This window comes from Tubulanus polymorphus, chromosome 6, assembly GCF_964204645.1.
Source record: "Tubulanus polymorphus chromosome 6, tnTubPoly1.2, whole genome shotgun sequence".
NCBI classification, from domain to species: Eukaryota; Metazoa; Nemertea; class Palaeonemertea; order Tubulaniformes; family Tubulanidae; genus Tubulanus; species Tubulanus polymorphus.
In genome coordinates, this window is record NC_134030.1 from 5,664,524 (window position 1) to 5,688,480 (window position 23,957).

Here is a 23,957-nt window from a genome sequence, read left to right on the forward strand (position 1 = left end):
GCATGTTCTGATTATTTCTAAACTTCCATTTGGTAGAAAAAGTCGATCAAATTCAATTCAACTACAAAGCCGTCCCTGAGCGCTTAATGTCCCTGGTTCTAAAGTTTAACACAAAATGATCGACCCAGATTCAATATCCGAAGCCCAAAGAGTAATCCGAGAACGAATATGCCAGCACAGGATACCGTTCGAAATTAAATGTTGTCACGAAGAACAAAGGTAAGGAAGAGTTTGTAATTTTTCCGTTTGAAATAGCAAAAATCGCTCTGCGAAAAATGCAGACGCTTCAAATTTTCAACATCTGATCTGTCATGTCACTCACTTTCAGTCGATTATTAGACTTGATACAGAGAACGGCTAAAGTGGGTGAGAGTAACTCATTATTAGTGATAGGACCGAGAGGCAGTGGCAAAACTGTGGTGAGTTTCAACCTATTCCTGCAATAATGGTCAGGATAGGAAGGATCAAATGTGCCGATCCTTTCCTCAATAACTCCTCGACTTTGCGTGGTGTCACATGGATTTAAGTAAGCCAATTCATTACAATACATTACAGATTCTGAATCAAATTTTACAAGAGCTAAAACAAAACAAAGAAGTGAGAGAAAATCTATTGGAAGTGAAACTGAACGGTAAGAATTCCCTTTATCAATTTCCCATCAGACGCAAGTCTGAATTCTCATAGAGAATAACCGTCTCAAAATGATTTCACAGGATTGGTTCAGACCGATGATAGAATTGCGTTGAAAGAAATAACTCGGCAATTAAAACTAGAAAATACAGTCGGAGACAAAGTATTCGTAAGTATAATCCAGGTCAACACCTGGCTGACTAGACTCTAGCTGCAGCCAGCACCAGTGAAATAGTTGCTGGTAAAGTATGACTTATAATATTGCAAATTTTGCATTATTCAAATTTTAACTTTAAACCGAGGCTGGTAAATTAGGGTTCTCCACTGTACAGTTTAGGTATTGCATTTCCCAGTCCTGTTAAAGTGGCTGGTAGTTCTTCAATTCACGATGATACGCCACACTCACTGGATGAAGTCAAAAGAAGTTGATTATTTTTGTACAATCGGGCCCTCCGAATTCTATCACATATTGATGTACGATTGTATTGTACTATTCTAGGGCTCATTTGCAGAAAATTTACAGTTCTTATTGGAGTCATTGAAAAGTGGTAAGTATGAAATTAGAATCTAATCATGAAATTAACCAGAATTCCAAAAATGAGATTCTACCTTACTGTAACATCCAGACATCTCTTGATAACTGAAACTTGTTTCTAGCGAATCTTTTCACAATTTATTAATAAACGAAAACACTGACTGTGTTGTAACCATATCCCACTATAAGAATGAAAGAAGTCATAAATGACCCCTTCATCTGGTTTGTTTTACTCTTGTTGTAGAATCAATTTTATATTGATAAACGTTTTGTGCTGTGTTCCAAGTCAGCCGGTACCGAGTAAGGTTATATCCACTGTATAATCAATTATTTGTATCACTTTTTCAGGAAATCAGGGCAGTAAATCGATTGTGTTCATTTTGGATGAGTTTGATTTGTTTACGTTCCACAAGAATCAGACTTTATTGTATAATCTATTCGATGTATCGCAATCAGCTCAAACACCGATCTGTGTGATTGGATTGACATGTAGACTTGTGAGTATGAACAATTTATTCTCCATCTATGTACGTTCCCCCTAGACATAGGTGTATGTGTGAAATGTATCTAATCTGAATTTTTCATAAACTGGATTAGGCAGGTTTCAATCGAAAGTTATCTGGTTGAAGAATATCAATTCTGGATCACAAACTCTCTTTCTGGCCTTTTACTCGGGTTTGCAGACAGTCATTCCGGAATACGTAGAGCATATCGTATTCTGGTCAAAACTAACTTGCTATAAGAGTATTCCAAAAATGATAGACGAATTAAAACCTGTCTTCAGTTTCATTTGTCCTCAATGATCAGGATTAACCCTTTCAATGCGTCTTCACCGCAGTGCGGTGTATAGATTGGTGATGTATTTTGCTAGTACACCGCACTGCGGTGTATTGATGTAATTAGTAATTAATTTCTATCTCTATTGAAAGATGGCAGCACCTGTCAAACATAGTGAAATACTAGTAACTAACAATGCACCGCGCTGCGGTGTAGACGCACTATAGTGGTATTCCCGTTAACACACTAGGGTGGAATTTTTTAAAATTTTCAAATTATCTCCAGCACTATAGGGTATTGATTAGTCAGCACTGAAAGGGTTAAGCAGGTTTAACTGTATTCCCCTCGGTCGGACTCATATTTTCGTCTTAATTTTGTGAATGACAGAATACAATCCTCATGAATTTGTAACTGTGCCTCTACTCTTACAGGATGTTACCGAGCTGCTTGAAAAGCGAGTTAAATCAAGATTCTCACATCGACAGATTTATTTATTCAACAATTTCTCATTTACGGAATACTGTGATATATTCGAGCGCTATCTCACGTTACCCGCTGATTTCACTGATAAATCATATGCTAAGAAATGGAATAGCCACATACATGTGAGTCAGATGAAACACTTTAATCCATGTCAACTGTAGAATTGATAAGAAAGTTCAATGATTAAACTTGATGCAATAAAACTAGAATTTTTAAAACAGAACCACCACCTTTCGGCTGTTGACTGTCAGCCATCATCAAGAAGACAAACTTCCTGATTATAAACAACCTAAACATTGTGGTTTAATTTTAATAAATCTTCATTGCATTGAATTCCATTGTAGGAGTTTTCTACTATTTATCTACTGGTACACATAAGTGCTACACTGAATATATTGTCGTGTCTTCTGAAGCTTATTATCCGTATGTTATATGTAAAATGGTCATCGTTTCAGAAATTACGGAAAGACTCTGCAGTTGTTGATATCCTAAAAAAACAGTATCATCTGTCAAAAGACATTCGAGCATTACAGGCTCTTATGGTAAGGAACAAAGTTCTTAGTTTACGCCACAAGGTTAAGAACTCTGTATGTCTGTAGTTATTGTCATCCATCAGTCTGTCATTATAAATTGCTATTGTTGATGTTATAGAACGAAAATGTCAGCTATACGTTGAAAATGGTTGATTGTAAGGATAAAAGCAGAAATGAGGAAAAATTATTTCAAACTGACTAAACCCAATAATTAGAAAGAATGATTATCGGTGCATTTATGTTTTGGCTCAATTCTATGAGGCCTTTTCGAAGCTGAAAATAGCTGATGGAGTTTCTAAGTTTCTAATTGTGGGTGTTTTCAATTCAAATCAGACATTCACTTGTCTATGGGAACCGGAGAAAAGTAGTTATCAAAGCGGCCTATTAGTAATAAATGTTCTTTTGTAGTATTTTCCAGTATTCAATACAAATGTTGATCAGCCATTTCTGGAAGCTGCTGATTTTTTGGAGGCTGTACAAACACTTTCACACGATACTAAGTCATCAATGCTACAGGGTAAGTGCACCGTTAAAGTCTAACTACATTGTCAAATTTAATTCATTTTCAATTATATCTGAATTCTACGGAATTTTCACGAAGTCGAATGTACATAGAGTTGATATTCTCATGAATTCCAGATACAATTGTCTACTGATTTCAGGTATTTCAATTCTGGAATTATGTTTGATGATCGCGATGAAACATTTGGATGAAATTTACGAAGGAGAACCGTTCAATTTTGAGATGGTTTATGACAGTGAGTATCTAAAACTACTTGTTAAATGTTGTAACTGCCTGTAAATGATGTAAGAACGATGTATAAATACTGAGTATAAAGGTATATAAATAATGATTTAAACTAATATTCGCTGGAACTTGTTTTTCCCTAGAATATAAGCAGTTTTCTCAGAAGAAATCTACTATGCAGACGTTTGAAAGAGCAGTTGTTTTAAAAGTATGTTTCATTCTATGTTTAGATTATTTGATGAGGTGACATTGATTATTTATAAGGGGTCATTCATTTATTACGTACGCATTTGGGGAGGGGGAGGGGGTCTGTGCAATTGCGTAATGTAATGCTTAATATATATGAAAGAATGGCCGATTTTGCGTACAGAGGGGGAGGGGGGGTTGAAAAATTCAAATTTTATGCGTACGTAATAAATGAATGATCCCTAAGGAATAATGTTTGTTTGGCTTTATGGCGTTCAGATCTTGGTTTTCCCAAGTTTTCATTGGTTTTTCCATAATGTTTTTCAGGCTTACGAACATTTGGTAGCGCTTGAATTAATACGGCCGGCTGATGGCGGTACAAAAACTCAGAAAGAATTCAAACCGATGAATTTACTCATAGATGGGACACAAATCGATGAAGCTGTGAAATCGTATCCAAACTGTCCAACTGAGATAAAACAATGGTCAAAAAGTATGGCTATGGCTTGAGATGGCTGAGTGAGGCAAAAGTGATTTGTTTATTTCATTGTATATTTAGTGATTTGAATTTTGTAAAATAAATGTTGTGATTTGCTTAATTATATCATTGGAGGTATTTAGTAGAATTCAAAATGAGGATTCGAACCCAACCAAATCAATGGATTTTCGCGCGCTTCGGGATTCCCTCGTCGGTGGCAGGTGCGCGTGACGTATAAACGAACGCACCACGTGATGATTGGGTGGGGTCAATCAGGGATAATTGACGGCCGCCATTTTGACGAAGAGTGACAGCGTCGGATCGTAAGTTTAGCTGCCACTCAAAATCTATCCGCTTCGAATATCGCCGTTAGACGACGATAACACGGGCCTAGAATAACTTTTACGCAAAAAGGCAATCGTGAACTATGAAATGAAGCCTATTTCGAGGTGAACCGATGCCTATTTAGGCCGCTAGGCGACGATAAACGGTTGACCTGCCCGCCGAAGGGGCAGTGTCTTGTAGCGATTGATTCATTGTCTGACGTGTATATTTATGTGTGATGTGTCGTGGTCGCCGTGTTTATTGCTAATTATTCGTTCTGTCACACGTCAGCCTTACACTGACAGAGATATACGATGGCAGGGTGCTGCTGCAGTACCTCCTAAAAGCAGACGCTTGATAATTTTAAATATTTGAAGGTGATAAAACGCGGAAAAGCTTTGTTTGTCGTTTACTACTCCACCGTACTACACGCGCACGACACACAATACTCTCTTATCATCGAATCAAGTGTCACCACTTCAATATCGTCACTTGTTGATTGAATACATTTCCATATTTCTGATGGTCAAACCACGAATCAATTATTATAGATCAAAAGCCTCTTATATAGAAGTAACGATTTTAGAGTAAAGAATTTTGATTGTTGTTAAATAAAGTTAATATTCTCAGTTTTCACCCGTACAGTCACTTAAATTATCAATTACCAATTCAATATGTGTTACTGTTTTAATTGACTATATTGGTAAAGGTAATCAGTAATAGAATAGAATCAGTAGTTTTCTATGTATTTGATCCTAATTGTAAGAAGCTTATGACCATTTCTTATACTCACTAGCTCCTCTAAAAATCAATAATTCTATATACACTGTACGCATAATGTGTATTGTTATAAGTTTTGTATAGTTTTTGCTGAAAGTGAAAACAGTTTTAGGCCTTTGTATGTATTTGACGATAACCTATTGATATATTCTATTTAACTATCTGATATCTGATGTAAAATATCGAATTGTTTTTTTTTTTTACAGTGACACTGTCACATTTGACAGATGATGCAGGAACATGGAGGTTTACATGGCGCGTTACATATACCCCTAACAGTATCACTGGCCGGATACCGACAAGATCAACAGTTACAACCACAAGTCATTCAAATAACGAAATCAGAACAGCTTCAAAATCCGGACATGCAACAGGCAGCTCAGCCCGGAAGGTACTGTGTCCCAGTGTCCCTCAAGTGCAGATCCAGCAGGTTTCTATTTTGGAATACTCTTCTAGTGCGTTTGTTTTGACCAGAATACGCTCTGCCTATTCCGATATAGCATATGATCTGTAAACCTGATAGACGCTGCCAGTAGGGTGTTTCTATCTGTGTTGTACATAACACATTAACTACATGTTCTCCTGAAAGCGCTACAAGGCATCCTTCAATTTTAATGGGTTTTGCACTACTTTGGTACTTTTAATACCCGGTAGTGATGTCTATCATTATTGAAAACTGTCTACTGAGAGTTTTCAATCTGTAATTTTCATTTCTGAACCGGAATATGTTCAATCGAAACCTGCCTAGCCGTAGTCAGTGTGATATTTTGATCCCTTCAGTTTTATATAATTTGCTAAGTGTGTAAATCTAATTTCAGCCTTATTCAATTATCTACGTCCTCTGTACCTATGCAAGAGGTGGAAACAGTTCTGGAACCGGACAAACAAGCTATTTACAGGTAAGGCTTGGTCATAGGTCCATATCCCCGAACTGCTTTCCTAGCTAAGACCAGAAACAGGCTAACACTGAACCCAGCAAGAGGTAGATGGCTTAAGATGTCTCCAGTTCCTGAGTTGATTAACTCCTATTCAAACAGTCATTGAAATCCTGAGAAAATTAACCATGTATGTCAAATTATTGATGAAACACTTTGTGTGTTGTCAAGATGATATAAAATTTCTACAATTAGAATGAAAATTCCAAAGCTGTTTCCTTGAGCTAGTGTAGTTTTTTCGACGTTTTGACTAATCCTATTTCTAGTCCTCTTCAGATTTCGCATTCTGATGGTGGGATTATTTAAAGCGAACTTCAACAATCTGTTTTTTGTTTGTTTCAGGCATCCTTTATTTCCGTTGATGGCTCTGTTATTTGAGAAGTGCGAACAGGCGACTCAGACGCCCGATTGTCCGACTGCTGACAGTTTCGACGTCGATATCCAAGCTTTCGTTCATCAACAAGAACAAGAACGAAAACCTTTCTTCAGCGACGAACCTGAACTCGATAATTTGGTGAGTAAAATTCTGTTTAGTTTCTTAGATTCAACAAGTAGTTTGTAACTGTCTAACTGTAGGTCCTCAGAGTGTGTAGTTGAACCTTGTTGATCCCTTAAATCATAACGGGAAATGTTTGAAACTTTTTTAACAAAATGCCAAAAACTCCTTCAAGTTTGCAGTTGTACAGTAAAATACCCCTAAATCGAAAACAGTTGGGACCTGGATTTTTCTTTTTACCCAATAAGGCAGTCACCAAATAAGAAACAAAGTTTAGGTAGTGTTAAGTATTGAAAATTGCTTACAAAAGCACTGAATTACTGGTTTACCAAGTTAACAGTTATTACGATTTAGGAGTAAATTGGTATATGAAAGTGATGCAGATGCTTTCTCAAGATTTTATATCCAGGAATTACTGATCTGTAGGGACCCAGTAAAATCTAATAAATTCTTAATGCATGTCTCCAGAAATCAGGAAAAAAAATTAAGATTTTTGACAAGATACTTGTCCTTCAGTAATTTTTCTAAAAAATCAAAAAATTACCCTTTTGGACTTAACTTTTCATTCTGAGCATCGGAAGAACTATTAACGAAATATTATGGTTATTATTGATTTTTAGATGGTGAAAGCGATCCAAGTTTTGAGAATTCATTTATTAGAACTGGAAAAAGTAAACGAACTATGCAAAGATTTCTGTACGCGGTACATCAGCTGTTTGAAGGGTAAATTACAAAGCGAGCAGTTATTGCGATCGGAGAACGACTGCGACGACTCGATGCAGTTCGAGTGTACGTCTCCGGGCGCGGATACCGGCGCGTCGTCGTCGATCGCTCCCGTCAGTCAACAGACTCCCGCCGGTAATGTCGTTATGCAGAACTCGGCCGCGCAGCCGGCTAGTCTGAATCAAGGTCAGATCATCTCCGGCGGAACGGTTTATCAAATGGTGCAAACTCCGCAAGGACTCGTCGCGCAGCCTATACAGGTAAAACGCTTCAACTTTTCATTCAAACTTTTATGCTACCTAATGGTACTGTGGCACTCAAGGCAATTTCCTGTGACTGGTAGACTGATATTAATCTCAGTATTTCAGAATTAATGAGCAAAACTTTCAGTTGATGATATAACGGTTTATTCTGACACTTTTGACTAAACTTCATCAGATTTAGTCAAAACTTTGAAATTGTTAAGAATAAACGGTTACAACTGTGGGTTTTGCTCATTAATGCAATTTCCTTTATGTTTTTGATCAGAAACCTTAATCAAAGGCAAACTGGGAGCGGGATACACTTACGATGAGGGTTTTGTATCCCGAGAAGATGCGAACTCCGTAGAATTGTATAATTTGAATGTTGTAGATGGGTTTCATCTAAATTTTAGATACAGACTGTACCACCTATACAACCAGCAGTAACACAAGCGAGTGTGATCCACGGTAGTACGCCGCTTTCACAAATAGGTGTCACCTCAACTCCTTCATCTTCCACTGTTACAAGTACAGGTTAGTTTAAACACTCTATTAACCCTTTCAGTGCGTCTACACCGCAGTGCGGTGTATGAATCGGTGATGGATTTTGCTAGTACACCGCACTGTGGTGTATTGATGTTAGTAATTAGTAATTATCTCTCTTGAAAAATGGCAGCACCAGTCAAACATAGTGAAATATTAACTAACTAACTAACTAACGATACACCGCACCACGGTGTAGACGCACCACAGTGGTATTCCTGTTATTCAACACACTAGGGTGGGATTTCTCAAAATATTCAAATTATCTCCAGCACTATAAGATATCAATTAGTCAGCACTGAAAGGGTTAATAGGTGGTGCAATGGTGAAAAACATATATCCCTTTTCTTACTGTTGGCAATGATTGTGTAAATGTTGTATTTTCGGTTTCATTCAGGTCCAAATCTTCAGAACGCGTTCGTTTTCGAAGACGACGACGATGACCCGAAAAAGAAAACGAAACGCGGAATTTTACCGAAACACGCGACGCAAGTGATGAAATCATGGCTTTTCCAACATATAGTGGTTCGTTTAGAAAGAAATTTTCTGAATATTCTCCGCTTGCTAATAGTTGAATACATTGATATGACATATATTACAGTTATCATAATTGAAAATCATCTCATTTATCGGTAAATTGTTGATTGTTTAATTTCAGCATCCGTATCCAACTGAAGATGAAAAACGACAAATTGCTTCGCAAACGAATTTATCGCTTTTACAAGTCAATAATTGGTAAGTATATTTTCCAGAGGTTTACGATTTTACATCAGCCCTACTGAAAATCAGCCACCCCTGTTCAAAAAACTGCTGCTACTCTACATGAATTGATGTTAATGTTCCACGTCAACGTACACTAAAGAATGAATGCAACTCCAAAACCAGCATTAAATGTAGAACACTGACAGGGTGGCCACCGACCTGGAAAACTCGGGAAATCAGAAAAAATCTGGAAAAAGACCAGGGAATTTTACTAAAAACCTGGAAAACTCGGGCAGTTGACCGCATGTTTCTTTATCAGTGCGCGATTCAATGAAAAATTGATGAATTATAACATTTTAAACCTGAAAAGTTGTCTGGATTTTTGTGTAATCACATAGAAAAATCAGGGAAAACTCAGGAAATTTGTAAATGGGTAGAAAGTGGTGGCACCTTGATGGAGGACACTAGTTATTAGGATTTAAATGTTTACTGAGAGATGAATTCAAGTTATATATCTTAATCTCACAGGTTTATAAACGCGAGACGTCGTATTTTACAACCGATGCTCGACGCCAGTAACCCCGAACAGGCGAAAGTAAAAAAGAATCGACCGCAAAATCGTCCACTGCATCGATTCTGGCCGGATAGTATCGCGAACATTACGCCGCAGCTATCCACGACCGCGAGTAGTAACGATCAGAATAGTGTCGATAGTTCACAACCGGGAACGCCGACGTCCGATACGACCGTCGGGTCAGCGGCTGCTCAACTTCAGGCTCTTTCGTCACAGGCGGCCTTGAACCAAGTACAACAGACTACGCAAGGTCAGATGATCATACCCGGAACTACGCGTAAGTCATCAAAAGGGTTTGCGGGTTTATTACAGGTCAAGGCATATTTTATTGAGTTTTCTTGAAAATCAGGGAATTTGTCTATGTGTTGTTCTTGCTGGTGATGAGTGAAACAACAAACCTCTTGAGAAGGAAAATCCCCATTGAGGATATCTTAAAATCTAATCAGGGAACTTTGGATCCCCTGATCTGTAAGATTTAAATGCCACTACAGTAGACTTTGCTCGGCTTGGATTAGTTAAAAACTTTCCAAATACAATTCATATTATGACTCTTTAACAACTGGCCCCAGATTGATGAACCGGACGAATATACTTGAATGGTTGTTTATTTCAGTGGTGACTGCCGACGGACATCTTATCAATACAAACACGCCGGGAATATCGGTGAAAATTGACGGATTATCTCCGATGTTGAGCGGTCAGGGTAGTTCACAGGCTATTCTATTGAGCAGTATTTCACAGGGTAACGGTAATGCTAATCATGGACTAGTACTCGATAACAGCGACACCGGATCCAGTTTAGGCGATTGAATGAGAGAGTTTGGTGGTCTATCGAGATTTGACTAGCAAATATCGAATGAATTGCGAAATTCTGCGCACTGTTACAGGGTCCGATCTAAGCACTTGTCCGATTGCCCGGGACAAGTATATTCTCATCAGGGCAAGCAGGTAATCATCACTTGTCCGCCGGGCTTGTGCAATTCTATGTCACAAAGCTTTTTTCCCACTAGATACAGCGGAAGATAGTGCCACCAATCGGACTGCCTGTGAAGGGCAAGTATTTTTTGCAGGGGGCAAGCGAAATTTCAGATATGCTTGCCCTCGGGCAAGTGGCTTTCATTCCGTAGATCGGACCCTGCTGTTAAGTAAGTTACCAATCTTCTGTTTGGAATCGGCCTCTGAATGTCTGGATAGCAGATTGATACCTACTCTGTATACCCACACAAGGTACACGTATTATGTAACTGGTGATTATTATTGTTCATAAGTGCCATAAATAAAACGTATACAAAATACATAGATTACTTTTCTATTCTGGTGTAAATATGAATGGCTAGTTGAAAACTAAAGCGGGACCTCGTCAATACAAATCTTGTGGGCAAAAGTGAGATTGTCGTATTAAATCTCCGCTGGGACATGCTGGAAATCATCATAATTAATAAACGGGTTACGTCTAAAACAGGTATTAACGAGGATTAACTGTGTATAATGTTGTTCAGTAGATCCTGCTAAATCCGGATTTTCATCTAAGTCCGCGTATACGTAAATGTACCAGCATATAGAAATATTATGTTTACGGAAATCCGGATTTCTCATAAACCTGATTGATTTCATCACAGATCTCGAATGATCCGGATTAAGCCGCTTCTACTTCGTTGTCATCATTAGATTTGTAGTTCACGTAGCTATTAAAGAGTACATGTGACGTGTACCGGTAGTTTGCATTTATATTTCGCGACTAGGCGTAGTGGTGTAAATAAATAGTTTTCTCCCGATGAACTGGGGGTTCGTTTCATTGTAATATATAGCTATTTTCTTACAGAGCTTTACGAGTATTTTTCTGCTTATTCTCTCTCTTCTGTTTTACGGTAGCGGCGTAGTATACGTAATCGTGTTCCATTCGGTGGGAAAAAATGTTTACGCAAAACAGAAGCAAACAGCGAATTTAATACTTCGATTGATATTGTTTAGTTTTTGATAAGAATTCCAATTAAGAACGCTATGCAAAAATAATTGTAATTTTAGTAATATTTAGCTGGTACTACGTAATTTCCTATTTTCCTTGTAGACTATGAGTAGTGTGTTAATGATATACGTGGTTTTATTTCGAGCTACATTTTGTAAAACTACATTTTCTTCAGGCAATATCGAGTGAAATGCAAGATCTTAGTGTGAATTCTATTGAATATTCTGCTACGATTTAACGATTAATAGATAATTAGTATCAAGTGCGTACAAACTGCTTTCCGAAATCATTGGAATTTCAACAATCATGCTGGTGCTTTTGTAAATACAGCATTTTTTATATATAATCTGTAAAAATTAATGCCGATATGTAATTATAGTTTATGAATGGAAAAATGAAGGTACTTCGATCTGAGATTTTTGAGATCAGAGGCAAGATCTTTCTTTATGCATATTTTATGTAGTTTTAAATCTGTTAGATATTTCGACAAGACAGGGTTCAAATTAAAGCGTTTTGTAAATACGTATGAATAAATCATGATACCATGTGAACAAATATGATTTGTTTTGATATTGATACGCTCGAAAAATAAATGGATTATGATATATACGAATAAAATGTTTCGTGTTTATTCTCAGTTTGAATAGGACTGGTCTTAGAATGAGAGTAGACTCACTTCTTCCTCGAGCTATAGTTTCAATCCAAGATTGGACACTTATTTTCACCTAGATTGCTCTTAGCGTAAGAGGAATCATTTACTGTTCTCGCCTCAGAGATTGGGAAATTTCTGGTTGCCGTACTTAAAATTAGCGTATTATCTCTTCAATCAGTGAATGAAGTTATTTGTAGAAAGTGAAGTAGCAAATCCTTTTCTGTGTTCTAGGGGCAGCCACCTGATAGATGTATTTATTGAACAGAATGCACAACAACAAGACTTGGAAGATCGCTCCGTATATTTTCATCATAAAATTAATGCATTCATCAACAAGACTTATCACAGATTATTAATTATTCATATTTTCTAGTAATATAAAGATTTCATGGACGGATTAATGATGATTATAACTAGACGACACAAACACAGAGATATACAAGAGAAGACTGAGTTTTCAATAATTTCCTTTAAAGAAGAACATAAAATATTTCGACACGATCGCTGTTGAGATCAGTCTTCTTGAGATTTGGATTTTTTATCGGATTTTTGGGAAGAGGTCGAGCCTCGACGAGAGTCTTTTCCCGAGCGCGGTGATCCTTTACGCGATCCGGATTCTTTGGGCGTGCCCGGAGCACTGCGGGCGTCAATTTCCAAATCCACGCCCTGCTCAGCTTCTTGTTTCGATCCTCGACGCGAGGTTTTCGGGCTTTCTAGAACTCGGTGCGCGGAGCCTTTTCTCGAGCCGCCGGATACGCTGTGTTTCTCTGATGAAGCTGAACCTCGTCTCGAACCGGAGTCTTTAGGTTTTTCTGAGGATGCCGAATCACGACGTGAAGAACCTATAAAACACGAATAAATAACTTACAGACAAATAAATATTCTCTTGTAAAACTTAACTAGAAAGTCTTATTCGGTGATTGAAGTAAGTTGGAATGCGCATTCTTACACTGCTTACCTTGACCTGTTATCTCTAATTGTAACTCTTTTCCTTGAAGTTCAGTTTTATCCTAGAAATAACAGATAGTTAAGCACTGATTATAAAAAAATTCAAGGCTTTATGTCTTCCTAATTATTAGATTCTTCCTGAAATATGCACTATAATGCTTCCCTACTCTCTCAATAAGCCCCATTAACACTATGTTATTTGGAATTTAATCTAGACCAACAAAAGACACTGATCCATGAGTGAATAGAAACTTTTCATTAATTGCCAGCCAATCACTGAGTTACATTTAGCTGGAGAAGTGATATCACCTGATTTAAAAATGTGTGACGACCCTCGGCATTGAATTGGTCCATTCTAAGTGCCATATTAGCACGGACTAACTTATCATCTATAGCGTGAATGAGTTGTGTCAGAAATCAACATGTCGAAATAGTTCAACGTCACTTACTCGTTTAGAAGCAGTTGAGCTTCTTCTCGATCCGCGTTCGCTCGGTGATTTCTTGCCGGTCGGTGGTTTTTCCGACGTGTGTGATAATTGCGACGACGGTCGCGAGGGAATTTTCTCCGACACGCGAGAACTCGGTCTCGACGTTGGTTTCTCAGCCGCCGCAGACGCCGAACGTGACTGAGCAGACGCGGGTCGTTGAACTGAATCCGGACGAGCGTTCTGATTTGTGTTCTGTTTTGCGTTTTGCGAAATCGTTGATTCGCCGTCTTTGAAGATTTCGCTATGCGCGGCCAACAAAAATTTTCTTTGCTGTCTTTGAACTGAAAATCGGGAATGACATGAAGTAAAAAATCCATCTACACTGACAGTGTGTATGTAATGTATACAATAGACCCACAATATTGAAGATTCTACAATTAAAATCATAATAATGACATATTTGGTAGAATGGGTACTGGTAGATGGGTAGAAGCAACTTGAAACGTCAAGTGATTTTTGTTGTTAAATCTTCAATATTTTGGAATATTATGAAAAGAGAAATGTATTCGATGAAAAGACAAATGGATTAAGCTGTGAGCTTAGAACTTACTTTTTTCGCGAATCGTTTGTTTTTGCACTTCAGGCAGAAGGAAACAGTGCGTCAGTTCGGCGCAAATTTCTTCCGATATCAACTCGGTTCGTCTGTAAATTGATGAGGCAGAAAATTAAGAAAAACATTTTCTCCCACATTGTTCCCACAGCAATTCAAAATTCATAAGCATTTTATGAGTAATTTATTGATAATTAATAATAATTGCAGTTTTCTGCAATTTCCCGGTACAAAGAGAGTACCATGCTTACTTGTCTTCCATATCATAAGCGATATCGTTGATTTTGATGGCCGTTTCTTGTATTTCCGAGCGAGCTTGTGCATCAGCCGTCGTATCGACAGCATTCAGTATTACATTCTCTAAGTACGTATCAACGCTCATTTGATGAACTTTCACTACCTGTAAATTAATTTGAAACATCACTTAACATCAATAAATATGCAAAATTATTCAAATTCAAAGGAAATATACAAAATTCTACTCAAATTCGATGAAAATACCACCAAACTACCAGTTTTTGAAATAACGCCTTTTTCGATCTGTTAATTCGGCTGATATTTTACCTGTTTAAAGATTTCGTCCTCCTCTCGTCGTCGTCTCTCTTCCACCTGTCGTCGTCCGGACTCCTCGGCCTCTCGGATGCGTCGTTGTCGTTCGGCGAGCATAGCGAACGCGTGAATTCGACGCTCCTCCTGCAGACGGATTAACTCCTTACTGAGGAAATCCAGCGTATCGCCGAGACTCGTACCTTCCATTTGACTTAACGCTTCATCTATCAGATTTTCCTGAAATTTATTTCAGTAATTCTAAGTATAAGTATTCTGTTTTAAATGCTCGCTGAAGAAAACAAGGCAGATTATGATTGAACTTATTCTGGTTAAATAAAAGCTATCCTAGATTACGAACTCTCTGCCCTCCTATCGGGTTTTGGATCCTATCAAGATGATGGAAGCATACTTTTAAGACTATTTCTGTACCTTGTGTTCATGTAAACGGCGCTGTCTCTGCAACGCAAGTGTTGCTTGTTTCTCCTGTTTTTTAACTTGTTGTTCGGCGTCTTGTAAAGCGTGCGTACTGCGTAGTTCTTTAATCAACTCCATACGTTTTTCTTTACCTTCGAACATCTTCAAAATCGAAACATTAACAGTTAAAAATTGAATTGAATCTTTACCGCATTATGCAAAGTTGCTAGACGTTTTTCAAATTACTTGGAGTAAAGCTCTGCCACCCCAAATTTTGCCAAAACATCATTTCAAAAAGGAAAACGTTTTTCGTCCATTTATTCTATATAATTCTAATCATGCCTTCATTTCCTAACTAATTATTTGCAAAAAGTTATTTTGAGATCGTTTGCCTTCCAGACCCGTACTCCAAGTAGCAATTGAAAGAAAATGTCTTAGCGAGCACAAAAATACCAACCATATTCTGGATAGCTCGTCCTCGAATGACCTGTTGCAGGAAGATAATCGCCAGCTCTTTATCCTCCTCCGCGTCGGACGGTACGTCGATCGTCGGCGTCGGAGGTCGCGGAATCGGTTTCTCGATCTTTTGTAAAAATCGTAACGGTTTCGGTTCCTCTTCGCCGACCGTTTTGTGATGTTTGATCACCTGGTGAATTTCGGCCAGTTCGTTTTCCTGCCGGTATTTACGCTTGATGAAGCCGGATTTCGTGACCGTCTTCGCTCTGGGCGCCATTACGCGAGGATTCGTGACGTAATCGGGCAGCGACGCTTCTAATTCGAGTAAACCTTCGTAGCTGTTCAGGTAGTGACTCTTGACGACGTACTGCTCGGAACCGCGGTCGAGGAATACACCGATTCGCGTGAGAGGTGCGTAAACTTGCGAACCGTATCCCGAGTATTCATTGACGACGTCTCGTCTTTCGAATTTCCCTTCGACCATACGTCTCTTCTTAGCGAGTTTCCTCAAAGCTGAAAGAATAAAAATATTCGTAAGGTAGCCGTGTTAACCAGGTTTAAAATAAGTAACGAGACGAGTAGTACTGTATAGGTTAACTATTTATTTGACGCACGAGCTTTCGCTTCTAATGAATAGAAGCTTCATCAGGTGCTATTCATTAGAAGCGAAAGCTCGTGCGTCAAATAAATAGTTAACCTATACAGTACTACTCGTCTCGTTACTTAGAATAAAAATATGTAAGCTTCGCCCGTTCAAAGTTTCAATTGTTCATGGAGTCAATTATCCCAAGATTTCAATTAATTGCACAAAATTCATGTTTTTCAATTCTGCTTTACACAGAGCTGACATAGATGTTTAGAATGAAGACCCTAGCGATGTCTATCGGATGTCAAGCGAACAAAATAATAGCAAGGAATACGTTTAAGAATACGTCTGAAACCCTTCAGTAATGAGTGTTAATGTAAACATATACATCCAAAACCCTAAGAGAATAGCTGTATTGAATAGCTATGAACCTCAAAGGGGTTAATAGCTTAGACCTTACTAAGGGAGATTTCAATATTCTAGACCATTGAAAAATCCCCAAAAGCAGATCAATTATGGCCATTCTGTATGTATGCTCCACTACATAGATATTAGGGTCATCGTAGAAGTTAACTGCCAGTATATCTGTTGCAAATCTGTGACAAAGCTTTTCTGATCCATCAAAAAGACTGGATTTTCTAATCACCTTTGATGTGCTCATTACGAATGATTTTCACTCTTCTCTCTTTTTCTTCTTGTTTTTTGGACCTATTTCAATACGAAATTAAAAACCCACATGATCATCAACAGACAGTGTTTTCAAGTCAATGCATGGAAAACTCTAAAGACTCTCAAATCGATTATCAATATTCTACTAACCACAAACGATCCAAGCGTTTGATATTCAATTCCTGGTGATTTTCCTCTCTTTGCTTCAACAGTTTTTTCAGAACGTCCAACCGAGCTTCCTGCAATCTAACAGTAAATACATAGCAAATTCAGTATCACTTATGATACAACAGAATTGCATCGAGTTCAAACCGACAGTTTGGTTACTAGAAAATAGATAAAGATGACTCCTGAGCGTTTGTTAGCAGCTCGGTGTTACTTCTCCCCAGGGAGAGATGACTGATACATGTTAGAGTATAAAATTGGCCAGGGTAATAATACCGAAAAATGTAAAGCGCTCTGAGCAGCCTGGCTGGATTTAGCGCTATATGAGACACATTATTATTATTATTATTATCATTATTATTATTATAAAGAGATTCTTGTGCTTACTTCTCAATTTCTTGCTCGCGTAGCGCCCACTCTTTGGTTTCCATTTCGTCCATCATTTTGCGTCGTTTATCCAGTTGACTGGTATCGTTCAGCGCCGGTAAAGTCGCTTCCCATTCTCGTTTGGCTCGCGCGCGTTCGATCATCTCGACTTCAGCGAGTCCAGCTGGTAAACCACGACCTGATCAACACAAAATCAATCGTACACTATACAGCATTATTTCATCTATAAAGCTCGAAAACCATTGATGAAAGATTCTGCGCTTGTTGTAAATATCATAAAACCCAATTAAGAACAATAAGAGTTCTAAATGGTTCCTTGTAGTTTATTCAACGTTTCACCTTTATACTAATACTGTAGTCATCTTCAGGAATACTGTAGCATTCCTGTTTCCTTAATATCAATTCCATGTCTTGACTACATCCTTTAAGTCTTCTTTATTATTTCGGAAGATGACTAGTATAACATATCAAATATTACCATAAGGAAACATTTCGGACTCTTTCTATTCATAATGTGGGATTTTAAGTTTGAAATTTTCATTCTGATGATCAAAGTCCCGACAAAAGTGAGATGGTATAAGGTAATGCATCTAGAAGTTAACAGTTGAATGTGGAATATGAAGTTACCGTAAGACAAAGTAGCGAGCGTTAATAATTCCGGTTGAGAACCGGGTCGTACGACGTATTCAGGTGTATACGGATCGGTCTGTGCTTCTCCGTCTCGATAATCAGTCTGTATTTCAACGGTCCGAGTCAACGGAGTCGGAGGTCGTTCGATATGCATGTGATCGGGACTACCGCCGAGCGGGTCCTGACGGGCTGTCGCGAGTAGAACCTCCGGCGGAACTTGCTGAAGGAACGGAATAATCGGCCTGAAATTGAGCGGGTTACGAGTGTAAGATAAATACAGTCAAGGTTACAGTCAATACTTTTTAAGTGCCACTGCTCGCTTAACGCCAACATTATTTCCGAAAGCAAATTTGCTCAATTTAATGGAAATTCCATTCTTTATCAAGACAAAATTAACAAAATGCCATCTGTTTCATTGGCGGCTAAAAGCCCAAACAGTGGCATTATAAACGACTTTTGACGTCTCTTCCCTAAAACTGTAAAATTATAATATTTGTGAATTCTTTGTCATATCTTTTACTGTAGACTCCACCCAAGTCGGATCCGATCAACTTGGATGTTTTTGTTAGGTATCTTTCGCGACACTTAATATGAAATAAATATCATCCAACTCGGATATCACTCAAGTCTGACACATTTTTTTCGGTCCCAAATGATCCGACTTGAGCGAAGTCTACCTTTGACAAATGAATTTATGAAATGGAGATTTAATGGTTACCTTCTGAAGTATTTATAACGATTGATGCCGAGAACTTTCGGGTCGGCCATGTGCTGCTGAGGAATCTGAATAGTCGGGTCATAGTTGAAACTGAAACCAAACGAAAATCATTTAAACGCCGACATGCAATAAATAACCTGGATCCAGTTCCACAGTTCTGAGTTAGATTTAACCCTAGAGTTAAAACTTTGAAAATGAACTGATGTTAACTCAGAGTTAACTCTAACTCACAACTGTGGAACCGGGCCCAGACGAGTAGTACTATATAGGTTAACTATTTATTTGACGCACAAGCTTTTGCTACTAATGAATAGTAGAAGCTTCATCGGGTAGATAGCTTGTGCGTCAAATAAATAGTTAACCTTATAGCCTATAGCCTGATATAGTACTACCCGTCTTGTTACTTATTCTCTAAACCAGGTTAACTTTACAAATCTTCTCATGTATGATGCAGTTTAACACGCAGATTGTAAACTGACACAGACATTATTTTCAATTTAGAAACAGGTGAATTTCATCAGTCCCAGTCACTACAACTGCATTACTGCTCTCCTGCAAAGCGGTGTGAACAGCCTGGTTGGATTTAACCTTATAAAATCATTGTCACATTTTGCCTAAACGTACGTTGTGTGGCGTATCAAAGCTGCTCGTTGCTGTTCGGCGTATCCTCTCCACTGGCGGTCGATAAATCTCGGCACCGGATCGGTTATGTCCAGTCTCATTTGGAATCGCGGATGATGCCGAAGTTCGCTGAACATCGTTTTGAAAATCGGCACCCGTTTCTGTAGAGGAAGATTTCGATTTTAGGATCAGATTAACTAATACAGCTAATAGAATCTTTTTTTAAATTCAGGAGGTACTTACGACACGGTCAGTGCTTGTGTGTGCCTTAAACGTAGAACGCGCATGGTCTCGTTCACTAGAGCTGACAAAGTGAGGGTCTGAAGATATGAAAATAGGCAATTCATAAGGGTAATCTGCAATCTAAATATACACACAAGTACAGCGAGTACTGGAGATTTCAGTATGAGGCAATATTCTCAGGTACATGTCCCTAACCTAACCATTGATCAACATGCCTGTTTCACAACACATAATCCTGAAATTCATTCAAATTTGTTTGAGTCAGTGTGACTTTTTCTCTTTTTGTTTCGTTTGTGTGGCTTGTTGTTTAGCTGTACTAACTAATTAGACTGTTTTTAGTCATGTCTATAACTATGAATGGGGTATATCCAACGTGACAATTTTACAAATTTTGTGTATCTTATTTTCTATATGATGACAAGTTGAAATTGTTTTTAATTGGAAAATTGAATTGAATTTGCCTCTTGGCAAATCAATCAATCGTTGCTTTTTACTCACCGTACAGATAGTCATGAGTTCTGCCGGGATTCATCGTCGACGATCTGTATACTGCTTGCGTCTGTGTAGCCATTTTGCTGATTTCGTGTATATATCTATAGAAAAAATCACATTTTACGCCAAATTATCAACAAGTCAATTATCTCCAGCTTAGAGAAAAATGGCCACTGTCTCCATAGTGATACAACAACAACATTTGTCATACAAGGGAAATCACGAACTGAAATGTCGACACAGAATTTTGTCGCATTTTACGGATTCAGGTATTTCAAATAGATATATACATATATATTGTGCCAAGAAGAAGATTTATGCAGTTCACCTAATATTGTATTAGGTAAAGTAAACTGCAAAAATCTCTGTACCGTTCCCGTTGATATGCGACAATTTGTGGGATTCGAACTCAAAAAATAAAGGCATCCTCGTCTCGCGCTCATTGTTTTATCAAAAAAGCCACCCGCTTCGAAACGCTACACAAACGAACCCTAAAATAGGTCAAACATTCGGATTCCATTGTAGATCGAATGATATCGAGAAAGCGATCACAAATGCCTCCAGTTTATATCCTCGTCTCTATGGTGCTGGACCCAAAAAAAGACGAAAAAAAGTCCGAAAATGTTTCCTTGAGCCTGTGCACTTGTGCAGTGTAGGGTAGTTTTGACTTAATATCATTTTCGAAGGATTATCGCTATAATCATCGTCTCAACACGGATAATGTTTTCACCAAGTCAAATGGTAAAAAATAAATGAATATATGTGATAGATTTTTTAAGCAAACAAGCGAACAAGACCGGGCTTCTGTAGTAGGTCGCCTCATCGTGTCAATACAAAGAATTTTCTTTTAACGCTCAGGCTGTATTTTATGCTGAAGGATTCAATTCAAATTCAATTATTTAACGTCTAACGAGTATGTAGGATGGATCGATCAATGTCGGGGAGATGCATGCTGTAATCACAATCCCGTTGCTGATGATGATGTAACGGTTGACCAAATTTAAATCTAGACTAATCTAGACCAGTGGCTCCGATAGTGGAACGGGAGATGATTAGAATAGAAGTCCGACACAAGACAGGTAAAAAGCGGTCTCGTTTTTTGTATCCCTCGCGCTGAGTGGCGATTTTTTTCACAGAGTGTTTCCACCATTTTGTTCGCAGTGCGCATGCTCTGTGTAGGAAATTGAAAATTATGATCGATAGTGACACTACAGCACCTGCGCTAAAACAGTACTTCTATCTATTCATTGAGTTTCCAGAGAATGGATCTAATATTTTCCAAGTTTTCTGTTTTATAGATCTAGCCAAGTACTAACCGTCCTAACGACAAACCCCCGAAGGTCGAAAGCGAGTGTCATTTTACTTTCAGACCATCAACCCATTTGTGCATCTAACCTACAAATAAGAATCTGATCAAATATAGGCTAATCATTGATTCTACCGCGTTCTAAACCTTTCTAAACAGCGTTGGAGTAACGACGATTTTTTTCGAGCTATGCGGGATAAAGGAAATCATATTTTGCCTTGTCCGGTTAGTGTTTGGCATCATTCAAAAACGTATGTTACTCTTTTACTACAGAGGCATGAGCTTATTGAAAGGGATATGCGTAGTGTGATTTGGTCATGTTTGATCAAATACAAGATTGGGTCATTGAAAATCTCTGTGAACGGAAAAACTAAATCAACATCTACATGAAATGATTTACAAACACGGCAATATTTCGGGTTTATTTTTCTGAACACTACATGTATAACCACAACTAAAATAACGACTGTTGACATTATCGTCGGTTCAAGAACCAGGGACAGGGGTCGGGGTATGTGTATATATAAATTTCTTTGAAAAAGATAAGAAAAAAAAACCGATAACCATCAATATTCATCTGATAAAGCGCTTATTGAACTTTCGCCGATCTTACGCAAGGTTTAGCCTACTGCATTATTCAAGCAGCTGAAAAGTATTCACTTCACATGTTATTAGAAATATCGCGATTTCGTCAACGGAATAAGTGCAGAAAAAATTACAATGGTTCAGGCAAGGCTACGTGTGTTTTTTTCGGACAATTCAAACGCCCACCAACGACAAGCAGAGGTCAAGGCTACAAGGCCATAGGTACCAACTATAGAAATATTATCATTTGGATCGTTTATCAAATTCTGCTATCCTTATTTATGCGTAGATTTGTATTTTGTTTTCCATTTCAGAAAATGGCTACAGGAAATGTAAGAGGATTTGTGATTGTTGTGGTGTGTTTGTGCGCTTATCTCGTTTTTGAACTCGTTCTCAACGTGACGTTTTCAAACCCGATGCCGATGACTCCATCTGACGAATTTCAGGTACCGAACTATATGCATTACACGTGGTACCATCCGACCAAACTTACATGGCGCTTCCATCACATGATCAGCGTATTGAGCGCTCATCGGTTCAACAAACCGGACAAGATATATTTCTGGTACGAGAAATACCCCGAGGGTCCGCTCTGGAATAAAACTTTGGAAATGGTTCCGAATATAGTGATGAAATATCGCAAGAAACCGACGACTGTGTTTGGTATCCCGGTGAAAGCAGCCGAACACCAAAGCGATATCGTGAGAATGGAAGCTATTTTGAAATACGGCGGTGTTTACACCGATTTGGACGTAGTCATCGTGAAATCGTTCGATCCGTTGCGTCTATACGATACTACTATGGGATTAGAAATGGAGTACCGTCTCTGTAACGGTATCATCATATCTAAGGCCAACTCGTCGTTCATGAGGATGTTCTACGATTCATACAAAGACTTTAAAACCGACTTTTGGGCTTACAATTCCGTCGAGGTGCCCGCTAAACTGGCCGCCAAATACCCACATCTGCTACACGTCGAGCCAACGTCTCTTCATCGGCCAAACTGGCGGGAACTCGACTGGATTTACAAACCTGGACAAATATATGATCTCAGCAATAATTACGCTGTCCATACGTGGTTTAGGCATTACGAAAAAGACCACACAGCGGAAGATATCAAGAAATTGAATTCGACATTAGGACGATTGTACAGAAACGCTTATTACGGAAGCATGGAAATGATTGATACTTAGCTAATAGTGATACGTGTGATTCTAGTGAACTATGCTGTGTAATTCTCGTGGCATGGTAATAAGCTAAGGCTAAAAAAAATTGATACCTTGTTTCTCCGCTCTGCTGAGCTTAAATGTTGACCCAGCCGGCCGCCTATCTACCCTATACATTACTTTTTTTAAAATCGTGATCAATTTAACCATAACAGACCCGGCTGATATGAACTGTTTATAAATTTTATCATATTTTACAAAAATGACCCGGCCAGGTATCATCTTTGTTTAGCCTAAGCATAAACATGCTCTAAAAAGGCGGTTGTTCATAAAATTCCGCTTATGAGTGTCAGACGATATTTTATATTTTTCTTGCTCATGGTTTTTGATTAATTCCGTTTTGAAATATATCGAGTGTGCGATTATCAAATCTACCAGACGCTAAACAGTATTATGATGCTTCATACATAAAAATCGCGAACTGAACCCATCAAAACTCTTCATCCCGTATAGCGGGATGATCCGTAAGTTCAGGCCAAAGCCATACGATTTCTGCACGTTTTATTCAGAAGTCGTAAAACGGCAAATTACCTTATAGTATTCTCATATATACCGTTTAATTGATAACTTATCATACCCACCTGATATTTTCGAATAAGTCTGGCCCAATCAGGGGT

The 23,957-nt window shown here is 38.3% G+C and overlaps 4 protein-coding genes across 6 annotated transcripts; 3 read left to right on the top strand and 1 right to left on the bottom strand.

Annotated features, from left to right (window-relative positions):
* Positions 1-102: 102 nt before the first annotated feature.
* Positions 103-4,469, top strand: LOC141906923 (origin recognition complex subunit 4-like). Its single transcript, XM_074796416.1, has 12 exons — positions 103-219; positions 329-419; positions 556-631; positions 714-799; positions 1,130-1,178; positions 1,514-1,662; positions 2,374-2,547; positions 2,881-2,967; positions 3,367-3,475; positions 3,621-3,716; positions 3,850-3,914; positions 4,220-4,469. The coding sequence occupies exons 1-12, from the start codon at positions 116-118 to the stop codon at positions 4,400-4,402; spliced, it is 1,269 nt and encodes a 422-aa protein (XP_074652517.1). The 5' UTR covers positions 103-115; the 3' UTR covers positions 4,403-4,469.
* Positions 4,470-4,657: 188 nt separating this feature from the next.
* On the top strand, positions 4,658-12,244 carry LOC141906804 (homeobox protein PKNOX1-like). Of its 3 annotated transcripts, none has more exons than XM_074796187.1 (10): positions 4,658-4,693; positions 5,681-5,865; positions 6,293-6,373; positions 6,752-6,923; positions 7,526-7,888; positions 8,284-8,404; positions 8,811-8,938; positions 9,072-9,148; positions 9,644-9,966; positions 10,303-12,244. In XM_074796187.1, exons 2-10 carry the CDS (start codon positions 5,702-5,704, stop codon positions 10,497-10,499), a joined length of 1,626 nt encoding a protein of 541 aa, XP_074652288.1. In that variant the 5' UTR covers positions 4,658-4,693; positions 5,681-5,701; the 3' UTR covers positions 10,500-12,244. The 3 variants fall into 3 exon arrangements, with proteins under 3 accessions (XP_074652288.1, XP_074652289.1, XP_074652290.1); XM_074796188.1 differs by lacking the exon at positions 4,658-4,693 and adding an exon at positions 4,975-5,071; XM_074796189.1 differs by lacking the exon at positions 4,658-4,693 and adding an exon at positions 5,271-5,281.
* Positions 12,245-12,606: 362 nt separating this feature from the next.
* LOC141907163 (cilia- and flagella-associated protein 91-like) lies at positions 12,607-20,464 on the bottom strand. Its single transcript, XM_074796736.1, has 16 exons — positions 20,230-20,464; positions 19,732-19,808; positions 19,492-19,649; positions 18,868-18,957; positions 18,147-18,391; positions 17,520-17,697; positions 17,118-17,213; positions 16,945-17,006; positions 15,714-16,225; positions 15,272-15,418; positions 14,858-15,079; positions 14,545-14,693; positions 14,294-14,385; positions 13,705-14,024; positions 13,266-13,317; positions 12,607-13,149 (listed from the first exon to the last, which is right to left on the bottom strand). Exons 1-16 carry the CDS (start codon positions 20,300-20,302, stop codon positions 12,821-12,823), a joined length of 2,802 nt encoding a protein of 933 aa, XP_074652837.1. The 5' UTR covers positions 20,303-20,464; the 3' UTR covers positions 12,607-12,820.
* A 716-nt stretch (positions 20,465-21,180) lies between these two features.
* LOC141907164 (uncharacterized) lies at positions 21,181-23,684 on the top strand. The gene is made up of 3 exons (XM_074796737.1): positions 21,181-21,302; positions 22,429-23,370; positions 23,574-23,684. The coding sequence occupies exon 2, from the start codon at positions 22,432-22,434 to the stop codon at positions 23,305-23,307; it is 876 nt and encodes a 291-aa protein (XP_074652838.1). The 5' UTR covers positions 21,181-21,302; positions 22,429-22,431; the 3' UTR covers positions 23,308-23,370; positions 23,574-23,684.
* Positions 23,685-23,957: the final 273 nt, after the last annotated feature.

What these genes read in the sequence shown, in the direction of transcription:
- LOC141906804 (XM_074796187.1), top strand. Translation starts at nt 5,702, where the DNA reads ATGATGCAGGAACATGGAGGTTTACATGGCGCGTTACATATACCCCTA. An exon ending in GACAAACAAGCTATTTACAG is followed by an intron (nt 6,374 to 6,751) that starts GTAAGGCTTGGT and finishes TGTTTGTTTCAG; the next exon opens with GCATCCTTTATTTCCGTTGA. An exon ending in CTTTTACAAGTCAATAATTG is followed by an intron (nt 9,149 to 9,643) that starts GTAAGTATATTT and finishes TTAATCTCACAG; the next exon opens with GTTTATAAACGCGAGACGTC.
- LOC141907163 (XM_074796736.1), bottom strand. Translation starts at nt 20,302, where the DNA reads ATGGCTACACAGACGCAAGCAGTATACAGATCGTCGACGATGAATCCC. An exon ending in ACACAAGCACTGACCGTGTC is followed by an intron (nt 19,650 to 19,731) that starts GTAAGTACCTCC and finishes CTTCCTCTACAG; the next exon opens with AAACGGGTGCCGATTTTCAA. An exon ending in ACAAACGATTCGCGAAAAAA is followed by an intron (nt 14,025 to 14,293) that starts GTAAGTTCTAAG and finishes CCCGATTTTCAG; the next exon opens with TTCAAAGACAGCAAAGAAAA.
- LOC141907164 (XM_074796737.1), top strand. Translation starts at nt 22,432, where the DNA reads ATGGCTACAGGAAATGTAAGAGGATTTGTGATTGTTGTGGTGTGTTTG.
- LOC141906923 (XM_074796416.1), top strand. Translation starts at nt 116, where the DNA reads ATGATCGACCCAGATTCAATATCCGAAGCCCAAAGAGTAATCCGAGAA. An exon ending in ATTGGAAGTGAAACTGAACG is followed by an intron (nt 632 to 713) that starts GTAAGAATTCCC and finishes ATGATTTCACAG; the next exon opens with GATTGGTTCAGACCGATGAT. An exon ending in TTGGATTGACATGTAGACTT is followed by an intron (nt 1,663 to 2,373) that starts GTGAGTATGAAC and finishes CTACTCTTACAG; the next exon opens with GATGTTACCGAGCTGCTTGA.